Source organism: Sprattus sprattus (genome assembly GCF_963457725.1).
Source record: "Sprattus sprattus genome assembly, chromosome: 16".
NCBI classification, from domain to species: domain Eukaryota; kingdom Metazoa; phylum Chordata; class Actinopteri; order Clupeiformes; family Clupeidae; genus Sprattus; species Sprattus sprattus.
Window position 1 is genome coordinate 21,497,526 of NC_137914.1, and position 14,167 is coordinate 21,511,692.

Consider the following 14,167-nt stretch of genomic DNA (forward strand, 5'->3'; position numbering starts at 1 on the left):
CGTCACAGCTCTGAACTGTTCGCTGATTGGTCCTGCAAAATTTTGAGTTCTGGAGACGATTGTCAATGGGGTTGGGCCAGACTGAGTATGAGCTTGAAATCAATTCAGGCGGAAATACGTAGGCTGGTGTCACCAGGCTAGTAGGCTATAGCAATCCGTGTACATCTGACAAAAGGATTGGGACCTGACAGTATTAATGTGCTGAAAAGTACAGTATCTGTTCCAGGACACACACACACACTACAGCTGAAACTGACCCAGTCTGCACAGATGCTCTCTGCATCAGCTAGCTGGAAGGAGCTGTCAGATAATCATCTGATGCTCCAGCCTTAGTGGAAACAGAGCTTGAGTCAAGTCCTCTGATAAACACTCTTGGTTTTCCCAGTGACAAAGGAGAGCCAGAATAACACGGAGAGGCTCATGGAAACTCAATCTTCCACGAGGACAGAAGAGTCCATTGAAAGACTTAGCCAGCAGAAGCGTGCCACGGGGTTGCACCATGTCTGCAGACGGCTGCACACCACAGAAATCTGAACTGAGCTCTCAAACAGTCTTAGTTTTTCAACCTCAGCTGTACTGAATCAGAATCCAGTTGACATTTTCTGGCAGTTGCAAAATTACTAACTAATTACTAATATTAGCAACTGATGTATGTTTAGAGGCACCGGAGTATACAGTACATATTATAAATGGTTTGACTATTACAAGGCACATTTTCTTGGATTTTAAATAATTCAGAATGTTTGTCATAAACATTTTTATGCAGAGGAACATCTGTAGGGATATAGAAATGCTGCTAGAACTGTATTAAAAATAACTCATTTAATTCAAGTTTTTGGTTTATTTCAGATGGAGTTGACATGTGGCCATGTTTAAACCATTGGTACATGTTTAAACCATGTACCAATTTGAAGAACTAGGACAAAAACTGGTACAATGAGGAGTTCTAATAGGCAGTGTTATAAAACATCTCCAGCCTTCGGGTACGTTAATGTTGCATACTCAAAACACGTTCTGACATGTAATTGAGATCCAAGCACAAAAGCACAAAGCCAGTTTTTACAGATGCACATGAAGAGCTTTTAAGTACTGTCTACTGAAGTTTGTTTTCCCAATTATTTCATTGTTTGTGTTTGCAGCCATTCAGTCATTTGACAGCCTTTTGAAAAACAGCACATGATTTATGACTACCACCACCGCAATCCTCTTCTGCTTTTGGCGTTGACTAAAACAGACTTGTCCGCTTATGTCCTCGTCAGATGTAACTGATTATCATTCCTAATTATGGGTCTGATTAGATGGGCCTTGAACACACCTGCCTGACAAGCGGACTGTGTCCACCTTTATCCCATCCGTCCCAGTGGGGATCACCAGCCAGCACCCCCTCGCCCCTAATTATGGCAAAAGCTGTCACTGCCCCCCCAAGTGCCGGCCCCCGGACAATAGACACTGGGGCGTAACAGATTTAGCCTTCCGCTTGAGGGAAGCGAGAGAGTGCAGCCGACGGGCCCTTTTGTGTCAGGGTTTGGCAGGCCTACAGATGCCAGTGATGTTGTTGCCTCTCTCTCTCTTTCTCTCTCTCTCTCTTTCTCTCTCTCTCCCTCTCTCTCTCTCCATCTGTCTCTCCCTGTCTGTCTTTTGACTCAGACTCCTTCGAATCAAAGCCTGGTAATCATTACCAGGCTTTTTCATCAAACAGGGCTGAGCTCATCGCTTGGACTGACAGTGCTAGCATCAACACAGAAAAGAGAGGCAGGAACAGAACTTCCCTTGTGGGCATACATGGTATATGTTTCTGACGCAGCAAGATGCAACACAGCCAAGCCACTGTTCAGTTTCATCACTTGCATTTTCCCATGACCTGAGTCTCAGCTAGTCATATCCTCCACTGATCTCTCCTAATTGGCCATGCAGATCCAGCATACTGTGATTCAGCACAAATTCACACAGCAGGCATCTGAAGCACTACAGAAGCGAGACTCAAATCAGATGATGAGGGCTTCTGTTAAAATGTCATTGTGAGTCAGTGGCGGTCCGTGCATTTCACGACTAGGCCTTCAGCGATGTCCTACACGATGTTAAACTGAGTGAATCCACCTCCTAATACCATCATTATGACGCCATGGCTCTCGAACCAGTATATTTATACAGAAAGGCAGTATAAGTGAGCATTGCATCACCTTAACATAGTCGAGTAGGCTACAACAGACTGTATTAATATTTCCGGAGCATTTCAAATCAATACACCCGTATTAACAATACATTAAGAGTAGTAAACTCTAAGTTATATGATCGCTTGGATATTACTGTCACAACTTAAAAATAAAAGGCGATTTTCAGGGATTAGTCTACAAAGTTTTATTAAGTCCACCAAAAGTAGCCTATGTGACTCAATGTGAGGTTTAACAAGTTTAACAAGTAACATCGCATTGTCCCACCTGCAAAGCAGTTTCATTAAACTTCCCATCCTCACGATATCCAGTTTTTCTTGAAAGTTCCGTTTTGAAAATGGCGTTGTAATTGTATCAAAAACTGGAATTATCAAGTTTGTGTAAACTAATTTATTTGAGTTGGTTAATGTAATTATATTTAGTCTTACCAATTGAAACAACTAGAAGAATAAGCATTGAAACCGATGTACGTCGTTTTAGCCAGCTAAACTGAGCACTGAAGCACTGCACCGGTCTGCCTCAGTATCCAATCAAAGGACGTTTACGTGTCACGTTCAACGCGAGGAAATAAATCTTCCGGGCCTTCTAGAAGGCCCAGTGTCGCCAACTCGAAATCTGATTGGTTGTCACAACTGTCTGTTTCAGTTCATTCAACTTAAATGAACTGAAACAGCAAGTTGTGATAGCCAATCAGATGTACACGGGCCTTCAATGTGAATTCTGAAGGCCTCAGGGAAGATTTCTGTTCTCTGGGAAGATTTCAAGGAGCGTGGCAACACATGATAGCGGAAATATGATTGGATGAAAGCTCTAACATAAATGAACAACGCTGGAAGCATGAAATGAAGATAATGGACTATGGGGAATCATTTAATACATATTTATGAAAAGAAAATATTAAAATTAAATTTATTTTATTACATTTATTTTCTGATGATGTTTAGGCCAGCAGAGAAGGCCTTGAAGGCCCTGACGGACCGCCACTGTTGTGAGTGTACCCCATTACAGTGGAGGACCGTGCAATCTGAAGTTGATCATGTCGGCTAACCTGAGTTTTAAAAATTATTTAGATATTAAAGACAGTTATAAGCATGAATCAGTTCACAAGAATGTAAGCTGTAGTAGTTCAAACATTGTTTGGTATGGTAGCCACTGTTGGGAGGCTGCAGGTTGTGTGCTCCAGTGTGTGTGCTCCAGTGTGTGTGCTCCAGTGTGTGTGCGTGTGTGTGTGTGTGTGTGTGTGTGTGTGTGTGTGTGTGTGTGTGTGTGTGTGTGTGTGCGTGCGTGCACCCTTTAGTGGGAATGTCATCACTTGGTTAGGTAATGATGTCCCCAGATGGCATGCACTGACAAAACACAATTGATTATGACAAAATTATTGATTATGTAGAAGAGGCATATACTAATGTATATATTCAGTCACTGACTAGTATGACTGTGTGGTGGTCCTGGTGACAACGTTGTAATAAGTGTCACAAACTTGTGTAGGCATCCTGATTCTATCTCAAGAATTTATTAGACAATTACATGGTGCCAAGGAGAAAATAGCTTTCCTCTTACCTAATGCCTAAATGACTACATTGTAGCATATTTATGGTATTTGCAGCTTATAGATATGCATATGATATATAGGCCTATAGCAGGTCATGTGATCTGAATGGGTTGCATGAGAGTTACCTTCAGTGCGTCTGCTTAGCTGACCTGACACTGCAGTGGGCCCATCCAGTGCTGGGAGAGGCACTTCCAGCTGCTGATTGGACACAGGGCACATCACCTCAGCTGTAGACTGTCTGTACTGGTCTTGCCCCACACCACCCTGAGCAACGATGACAGCAGAGCCAAATCAACAAAGATCAACCGAGTCTGAAAACAACAAGAACACGACCGAAAGACAACACAAGATCTCTCGTCAAGAGAAGGCAGATGGTAAAACAGTGAGAGACTTACAGTGGTTGGGGCTGGCTGGACCTGGAGAGTGGCAGCTGCCAGCTGTATGGCCTTTGCTGTGGCCTGTGAGGAAGGGCTCAGAGCTGGGGGGTGACCATTGTCAGGGAGCACCTGGGGTGTAACTGTGCAGTGGAAGATGGGGGTGTGTTGGCTGGGCACTGCTGAATTGGGCTGAACCGCTATGGAGCTCTGGCTCTGGTTCAGGTTGTGGTTCTGATAATGGTTCTGATTCTGCAGTGGAGGTTGGACAGCCAAAGCCTGTGCTGTATGGGCCTGAGTCTGTAGGCAGGGTTGGATGGGGATGGCCTGGAAAAGTTGGGCTTGAGTCCTCTGAGGCAGTTGGGACTGTGGATGCTGTTGAAGTGGCTGTTGCTGCTGATGTAGTTGCTGCTGTTGTTGTAGTGGCTGTTGCTGTTGCTGCTGTTGTTGTAGTGGCTGTTGCTGTTGCTGCTGCTGCGGCTGCTGCTGCTGCTGTTGCTGTTGCTGTTGCTGCTGCTGCTGCTGCTGTTGTTGCTGCTGTTGTTGCTGTTGCTGTTGCTGTTGCTGTTGCTGTTGCTGTTGCTGTTGCTGTTGCTGTTGCTGTTGCTGGATGACAAACTGCTGCTGGTGCTGCTTGAGCAGCTGGTGGGTCTGAATCTGCGTGTATGCTGCAACAGGCAAGTGGAATAGACAACTTACTTACATTGATATGAAATGCAACAGTCCTTGTGCTTCTTGTCCTACAAAATGGAATTTCAAACTGAGGACGACTGAAATGAGATTCATGTCTCATTCATTTCCCTGTCACGTCAAAGAACATTTGAACAACATTTTAACTTTTTCATTATGTTGTTTATAAAGGCAAGCAAGGGTTAAATCTTGGTCATCTTGGAAACTAACGTATTTGAAAGAAAATATATTTGTTTTGTATTGTTATTTAAAAATCATGTTTTATGAATTTGAATTAGCATTTCTGAGCAGAGAAGCGGGCTGAGGTTGAGGCTGAGTATTTGCTGAATAAACATCACACAGCCAGTGGCCAAAGACATTAGCGTACAGAGTAGGACACAGAAAAACAAACAACCAGGAAAAAAGGATCCCTTTGAGATGTAAAAGTGGGGGTGTTCAGAAGCCCGGTGCCCTTCTGCTACAGAGAAAAACATGGCAGCCATTACTTGACAGTTTTGTTTTCACTTTTTTGCTTTTTGATGAAGAGGTGAAAGCTAATACACCACAGTCATGGAGACTGGTTAAATAGTGTGCTGTCACGAACACACATATAACAGCTCTTTCTTTCTCTCTCTCTTTCTCTCTCTCTCTCTCTGTCTTCATCTGTCTTTCTCACCCACACCTCACATAAGCTGTATTCTGTCTCAGAGATATGTCTCTCATTCAAATTTTCTGTCATTCACATTTCTAGCACACACTTTTTCTGTGTGTCTTCTTTCTCTCTCTCTCTCTCTCTCTCTCTCTCTCTCACATACACACACACACACACACACACACACACACACACACACACACACACACACACACACACACACACACACACACACACACACACACACAAACCCTGACTCACTCACTCACTCTCACTAAAAGGAATCAGTGACAATTCAAATAAAACCCAAAGGAAAACAAGCCATTCTCTAAGTGTCTACATCTGATAGGAGAAATTAGCCCCCGACCTTATCCCCATGAAACATGTCACCATGAGCCTGAGTCCCCTCTACGGCCAAGCCCGACGGCAGAGAGAGCTGTCCCCCTGCACCCCACCCCCCAACATGCAGTTCTGAAACTGACACCATCCTTTCTCTGGGTTAATGGGTTCACTCAGCCCCATACAGCACAATGTCATCTCCCAGGGCCCTAAAGCACTGCACTGCTCATCAGTACGCCAAGGCACAGTGAGTTCCTTCAGAGTGCCGCACTGAGAGAGGGGATACTATGTCCACAACCGCGTTTGCCTCCATGACATGGGCGAGATGTCCTTTTGTTGTGGGTACCCGCACAGCATGCCAGTCCCCCCCCTGCCCCTTCTACACACCCAGAGGCACTTAAACTGTATAAAATAGGCATGTTGAAGTTCACACGCCACTGTGGTTTTCAGTTTCCCTGCTTTACAGTGGAGTGTAGATTTTTTTTTCCTTGCCCCTCTTTTCCGGCAGTGTAAGTTGTCAGACGACTTTTTTTCCCCAGTGCCTGCTCAGGCAGCTAAAAAGGTTTATGACAGATTGATCATGGAGGTATGTAAAGAATGGCCAAATGCAGAAGCTGGTTAAAGTGCACAAGATTCAGCATTCTCCACGGTACATGGGTCCTGACCGTAGTGACAAGAGGTTCCGGTAAATCTGAAACGTGACTTATCTTAATGGCCAACAAACCGTAAGTCAGTCTCTATCACACAGCAAGTTCCGGGAACTTGAGCCTTTTTCCCCCTCTGGGGAAACTCTGGGGTATACACATCCAATTTCTGGATGTCTGAAGCCTTTCAGAGCGATATTCTGACACTTCCAATGGAGCTCAGTGAAGCTTCATTAAGAGCCTCTTCTATCCTGCCAATAATTCCACTGGTAGCCTCGTTCAACCAACCCAAATTCACTTCAAGGAGGAATCAAAGAGTGATAGTGCTGCAGACGTGTGTTGGGCGGGATGGAGTGGACAATCTGGATCGAGTTCCACCCACATGAATGATTAATTCCAGTCCGCCGCTAAGTGGACCTGTGCAGGTTAGAAGTGCCCACTCTCACACAACAGACGAAGGCACCCTGTGCCCTTTGTACTCTAGAGTGGTGATAGCTGAGACTCACTTTCTCAGATCTACATAAATGCACTGTATATCATGAATAGGAAGGACATTTTGAGCACAGGTTACTGAATAATGTTTCTTTCTTTTGTGGTAATATCATTTATATGGCTGAGCTTCGTAAAGCGCCTCGAGACAATTTTATTGTTTTGGGGCAATGTATGCATAAAATTGCATTGAATTACATTTTTTATGATTATTTTATGACAGTTAGGTAGATAGACTTCTGCAACACCTGCACCACAGACACATTCAGACTGTGTTCTATTCATCCCATATGTTAGAGCTAGAGTTAGTGTTAATGTTTCAGCACCTCTGTGGAAGAGTTCCATGGAAATGCCCTGAGAGTGAATCGGCTGCATTCAGCCCAGGGGCCCGATCCATACCACTTATGAGGGCTGGTATGCACAGGCACACTTAAAGTGAATCAGCGTGGAGAGAGTCACACACACACACACACACACACACACACACACACACACACACACATTGGCAGGATGGAGGTGACACACACACACACACACACACACACACACAAACACACATACAATCTCTCTCTCTCTCTCACTCTCTCTTTCTCACTCTCTCTCACTCTCCACCACACGTGGACACAAAGACATTCTCACACACATATTTGCTTACTCTAAACACATGTTCTTAACTGTAGGAAGAAAATTCCTCCTTACAAGACAATATGTTGAAGCCAACTGAAACGATGAATTATAAAGGGTTGCTGTTGAGAGATATTGATTCCTGCAGCCACATAATATACATCCTCTCTGAACAGCTCTTAACACACACATAAGAACATGCATACACACACACACTCAGGCATGCACATGCACAAACAAGTACACACACATGCATGTATGCTCAAACATGCATGCACATACCGTATACACTCGCACACATGGATTTACGCACATGCACACACACATGTCCCTCAGCTCATTATAGTACCCTCAGATCTGATGCCCCCCGCCCCCCCATGTCAGAGCCCTTGGTCAAAGGTTCCAACAGAAGCTCAGTGCCATGTCTGCAGGGGTCACTCCGGGGGAGAGCCTGTTCCCACTTAGAACCCCCCACTCACCAGCCTGTGGGCCCGTGATGGTCCGATGCAGCAGCCAGGTCTCTGCTTCTGGCTATGGCCTTTTCAAGTCTAATGAGATCCTCATGAAGGGGAAAATCAGTGGACGAGGAGGACAAACAAGGTCTCTTTTTTAACATAGTCTCTGCTATGTGCAGCTGTTTTTTCCAGGGCAACTTCCCGCCATTAACAATTCAAACAGAAACCCTCTAGGAAACTGAAAAGTGATTACAGATAAGGAATACAACTCAAACAATCCATTCAACTGCAGATACAGAAAGATCCCTGTATTCACATTGTATTCATGTAAACATCTTGTTACAAAGTGACTTTTTGCATTATACTACTGCCCACAGGACTTGCTGAACTCCCTGAAATGAACTGTACAACTCCAAGACAAAGTACAACTACAAAGACATTTGCTATGAAGTATACATTTCCTGTCACTGGCCAAGGATCCTTTTTTGTTTCCTATGAGACTAGTTCAAAGCTGAGTAATGAACGATTGGCTTTCCATGTAGGGCACCATGTTTACGTCAGACAGACTGATGATGTGCTACAGAAACAGGAACTTTTAGCTCTTCTACAATTTCCTGTGGACGTTAATTGGTAGAGTTGATAGCAGGCATTTCAACCCCTGTTTGGGAAATATTACAGGTGATATGCATAAAAGTTCTAATGTGTCGATTGATGATATTATGACAATGAGCATGTGTGCATTTTCAAAGTGCCATTCATGGGTAGTCAGCGATTGTTCTAAGAATGACTTAGTGAGCTGCCTGGCTTGGAAGACTCAAGTAAATGGTCAATGAATGGGTCAACATTAGGCTAATGGACTGGAAATACACATGGTAAGCTATTCAGTTCCCAACTACTATTGAGCATTATATCTCAGAAGGGATGAAGCAGGAGGGTGACATGGTGCAGGCGGTTTGTGTAAAATAATTTTGAAAGCTATCTTGACTGTGCACAACACTGAGGTCTGGGAATTGAACACATGCACCCCCATTGTTGTTATAAAGAAACAGAGCATGCCCTCACAGCCATTGAGGTTTATGTAGCATCAAACTAACATCCCATGTTACTGTTTCTAGGGTGTTTCTGTAACCATGCAAAAGATACACTGACTGCACGGTTTTCTTCATTTTTTCACACATTCAACGTAAAAAAAGAAGGCCTTGTTAACCCCACAATAAGACCGCTTTTTCCAGTTACACACTGTTTTTGCGGGAGGCAGGAGCCCTGTGGAGCTAGTCTGGCTATGCCCTGTGCCTGTTGCTCACAGCTCAGTTTGAGCTTGCTTTGACTATAGTCTGGAAACTTTGTTTACAAGATGTGTCGCTGGGCCATTCTGAGTGGCCTTCAATTAGCGACCAGTGAGGGTGGCTCAGTGCAATGGCGTTTAAGTGAAGCGTTAGTGTGAACAGGTGGTAGTGTCAACAATGGTGGTAGTGTCAACAATGGTGTCAGTGCTAGAGCTAGACCAGAGGTCACCAACCTTTTTGAAACTGAGAGCTACTTCAAGGGGACTTAGTAGTACGAAGGGCTACTTGTTTGATACAAACTTCCTGAATAACAAAGTTGCACAGATTCGATTAGTCTCACATGAGATGATAAGAAGCTGAAAGAGTCTTTGTTTAAAGCTGTTGGGTTAGGCATTAAAGAAGTGTTTCTTGGCCCAACTTCTCCAGTGTTATCATCTGGGAGTAATGTTTTCAGAACATGCCTTGTGGGCGACTCACGTGATCCCTGCGGGCGACCAGGTGCCCACCTCTGAGCTAGACAATTTGATACCAGCAATCATAGCGATGCTAGCTAGCAACATTGTAGAATTGAAATCGGAGCAAGAAGAATGGGTAAATGTATTCATCAAGGGACACATACAAAGACGGGAAAAAGATTAATACATCAGCTTGCCCTGTTAATGGCGAAGTAGCAAGTATAGCAATCCCACAGTGGTCAGTGGTCCAGTGATTTTAAAGTGAATCTGAAGTCTGTGCCCATCAGGATGCAACGACTGGAACTCCAATGGAGTTTGGCCAGACCAGATCTATTCACAAAGTGAATTTGGGTTGGTTAGACCAGGCCACCAGTGGAGCAGACACAGTTTCAGACTCAAACAGGCTGCACCAGCATATTTTACCTACCTCAGCAGGCTAGCAGTATGCTAATCATCACATTATACCACTCTCAGCAGGCTAGCAGTATGCTAACCATTACATTATACCACTCTCAGCAGGCTAGCAGTATGTTAGTCATCACATTCTAATACACTCGCCAGGCTAGCGGCAAGTTAGCCATCACATTCTACCACCCTGAAGAGGGGTGGGTCACCACCACAGCATCACATTGCGTGCCCCAGGGGATTGCTAGTATGTCAACAGCTGTCGCCTTCACTCAAATACGTTTTCTCCCTCTCCAATGCATAGCTAAAAAAAAACATCATGGCAGACAACCTTATGCCATGGTGACCCCACAAAGTTCTCATAGATATATATCATTTCTCAGCGTCTCCATCTCATAGTGAGTGCCAAACCTGCAGGGCTGGTTAGGACATATAGTGGGTAGTTGGAACCCCCACAAATGTCCTTAAATCACTTTTCCAGCCCTTTATTTACACCAATAGTATTATTGCATTGTCTGCACATGGAAGAGTCATACAGAGAATTGGTCTCTCAGTGTGAACAGTATGGTCATATCATATTTTCATTTAATGCTTTTAGATTCCGATCTGTAGATCTGTAAAACTGTAAAGCATGGTATCTACTACGTAACTGAAAGCAACGTGCTATTATTCCACGTATATATCCATTCTCATGTATTATTAGAAAGACTGCGGTCATACCTGAGCTGAGGAGAGGGTGGCTGGTGAAGCCAGTAACGTTTCTGCTGATGGCCACCATGTGGGCCGTTAGCTCGTTAGCCCCCTCCATCTTACCCCCTCCGTCTGGAAGCACACAGGAGGCCTCAAGGCCTGCACCCCTCAATAAAGTAGCCTGGCCTGGGCTCTTGATCTGGGCTCCAGCCTGGGCGCCCAGGGAGAGTAGAGGGGCTGCAGGGGCCTGTTTGAGGCCCAGGGCCTGGACCATTGCCTGGGAGGGGGAGGCCTCCCCCTGCTGGCTGCAGGGAGGCAGGTTTGGCACCTGGGAGGGAAGAGTTGGCATAGCCATTGCGTAGAATTTAGACTGGTATTCAACTTACTGTCGAGAGAGGTGTGAATGCCAGAGACCGCCAGTGTGTTTGCCGATATGTTTTGAATGGAATTATGTGTGTGTGCTGTGGGCTGTTTTAGTTTGTGTGTGTGTTTGTGTGTGTGTGTGTGTGTGTGTGTGTGTGTGTGTGTGTGTGTGTGTGTGTGTGTGTGTGTGTGTGTGTGTGTGTGTGTGTGTGTGTGTGGCGGGCGCATATGTGTACTGTGTGTGTGTGGTAAGAGTACCTGTGTGCTGGCAGACTGCTGGTTGGCTGTATGTGTGGGCACCTCCGTCTGGACTGCGGTGACTGTGGCAGTTGGAGTGAATATGAGCTGAGGGGACAAAGGAACAGCGCGGCCTAGGCTCCTAGCTACTTGCACAAGGTTACTTTGCTGAGCCTGAAAATCACACCAAACACGTTCAGCCTTTTTCGTTGGAGCTCCACAAATGTGTGACAGCTCAATCTGACCTTAATCTGGAGGGACTGATTGGAAGTAAATAGCTTTTCAGTTTTAATGGTGAAAGGAGTAAATGGATTACCAAAGACGCTCTAAGACATGTAATTAATATATACAGTATATATATATTGTTATAGTAATGCACTCCATTCTCATGGTCTTTCTTAGATGCCCTGATGGGGTTTTTGTCCCAAAAGCTATATAAGGATTACTACAGCAGATGTGCCAGGAGAAACACACTGGATCCGCAGTCCCAGGTCTCATTTGTTTTCTAAATGAGCCAGAGTGGTGCCTGACATAAACGCTCAGGCCACAAGAAAGAGGAGCCTCATGGTCGGAAAATTTGACATTTGGATAGCTGAGAGTAAGGGGAGCGTCCAGATTTCCACTGTAAAAACTGTGGGTGTGTTATTCCAGTTTCTACGGTCTGTATGGAGAAACTATTCTATTCTAGTCGCTCGGAAATAAGATATACATATATAACTGGATTCCAGCATCAAGAAGAGCGCTATGTGGTTTGAGTTTGAAGGGGGAGATTCATGGCAGACCCACTGACTCATTCAAGTGAAATATGTCTGGGGTCTTTACTGATGTCTGGGGTCTTTACTAAAGGCATGCACGGACTGTGGGCTTCTTCACGAAACCCCCAAAAATGCAACCAAGTAAAATAACACATGCTTCTCGGAACTGTATACTTTTACCGATTTAGAAAGAAACATCAATTGGCCAATTATTATAGAAGTCAGATCATGAACTAAAGGTTATTCCACACCCTTGTGGGAAAAGGCCACGGTTTCACACAATGGCGTGTATTTATTTGGATACAGGGGAAAGAGGATGCTCGAAGTCTATGGGGGAAACGCTAGATCCCTTTTGACAGTCTCCCTGGCCACTTTTTATGTGCCCATCCCTTCTTCAGGAGAAACTGAAACAAATCTGTAGGACATTGATAGTTGTGTAAACTCAGGTTTCCTCCATAATCAGTCGCTCACTCACTGCTCTTACCATCTGTGCGCGGAGGTACATGTGGGCCTGGCTGGCTGTGAGGGTGGAGGCAGAGGTGTTCCCCAGGAGCACTGCCTGCTGGGTGATGCTCCCCGGGGCAGAGCTGACGCTCTGGGCTCGGCTAATGAGCTGGGCGGTAGCGGCTGGAGAGGTGGCCAGGGTGATCTGAGAGAGGAAAGAGAAGAGGGGGACAAGAGAGAGAGAGAGTTTGCATTAAAGAGAGAGAGAGAGAGAGCCAGAGAGGGAGAGAGAGAAGGAGAGAAGGTGGCCAAGGAGAGGGCGTTTTCATTCGTCCAAGTCCAAATTTGATATGGTTTCATCATGTGTATGGTGGTATTTGGGATGCCATTTCCTGGTTACATTCAGTCATTTAGAAACAGAGTTTTGTTTGAAACATTTTCACCAAACCATTAGGACATAGGCCTATGTAGATTTAAGCAGTATTTGTGCTTTTGGATACAAAAACTACAATCATGATATTTGTGTCGACTAGGAATATCAGGTCATTGGCACTCTTTTGATGTAAGTAGTTTTTAACTTTTGGAGTACTTTGTATGTTAAGAATGATTCTGTATTTCTGAGGGTAACTTTAATGATGGTAATTATGTTTCAAGGTCCAGTCCACGATTTTAATGCAATAATTTCTTTGTCAAATTCAAAGAGTTGCTTGTCACTGTTCTCCAGCTCTCCATTCGGCGTAGGTGCACAAAAAAACTCTGGTGTTCCTACAGTCGTGGTGCTATAAGTGGGAACCAAATATAGTGTCTTGGACCAAGTCATACATAATTCCAGCCAATCAACATGTTGATTCAGGAGAATAGAAGCGAGGCGTGTAATTTCAAAGGCTTTTGCCAGAATGGCTGACTGCTTCTTTAAGGGGATGTATCCTGGTTACCGGTGGGCTTCCAACAACACTGTAGTTTGCAGGCTACAGATGGGCATGATCACCCAGGCTGTCCACCCATTTTAACATCAGGCCATTTAGCCAAAAACACATGGGCTACTATTTGTAGAGGCCCTGTTGAAAGAAACACTCGTGTCCTATTTGCAGACCTCACTGTGGTTTGTGAGGACAACATTTGCTGGGAAGTGGCTCCATTTTGGCTCAAGCTTTGCCTTGCTGCCACAGAACTGGCCTTTAGAGAGTTTAAACAGGGTTGGTGGTGGTGGTGGTGGAGGGGGACATGGAGCACAAGTCAAGCCCATTGCCCATTAATCAACACTGTGAGAGTCCTGGCACTTCAAAACACAGAGCGGCACCCTGGGAGAGCACACTGCAGGAAACAGATCCCCCCACTCCTCTCCTCTGAATGAACACATGCATTCCTTTTCTCCCAGTGAAACTGACAGCAATTGCAGGGGGGGGACAAAAAACAACAATATACAGCAATACACAATTTATCTCAATCAGTGAGCTTCATGAGTGTTTGGTAAATGACTTATTGTTCTGTGGCGCCTCAAAGAGTAGTATAACAGCAAGATGTGTGAGAGGCAGTTGAGGCGATATTAATATTGCACTGTCC

At 44.8% G+C, this 14,167-nt stretch overlaps 1 protein-coding gene across 1 annotated transcript in view; it reads right to left on the reverse strand.

Moving 5' to 3' along the window:
* Positions 1–3,941: 3,941 nt before the first annotated feature.
* Positions 3,942–14,167, reverse strand: part of LOC308377257 (polyhomeotic-like protein 2) — a gene marked incomplete at its 3' end in the record, with an annotated part of 35,574 nt that continues 25,348 nt past the window's right edge. Inside the window, exons 4-9 of the mRNA XM_080853839.1 lie at positions 12,645–12,809; positions 11,427–11,513; positions 10,836–11,133; positions 4,713–4,765; positions 4,119–4,349; positions 3,942–4,034 (exon numbers count right to left, since the gene is read on the reverse strand). Of these exons, the coding sequence (XP_080709965.1) occupies positions 3,942–4,034; positions 4,119–4,349; positions 4,713–4,765; positions 10,836–11,133; positions 11,427–11,513; positions 12,645–12,809 (927 nt within the window). The remainder of the gene's footprint in view (positions 4,035–4,118; positions 4,350–4,712; positions 4,766–10,835; positions 11,134–11,426; positions 11,514–12,644; positions 12,810–14,167) is intronic.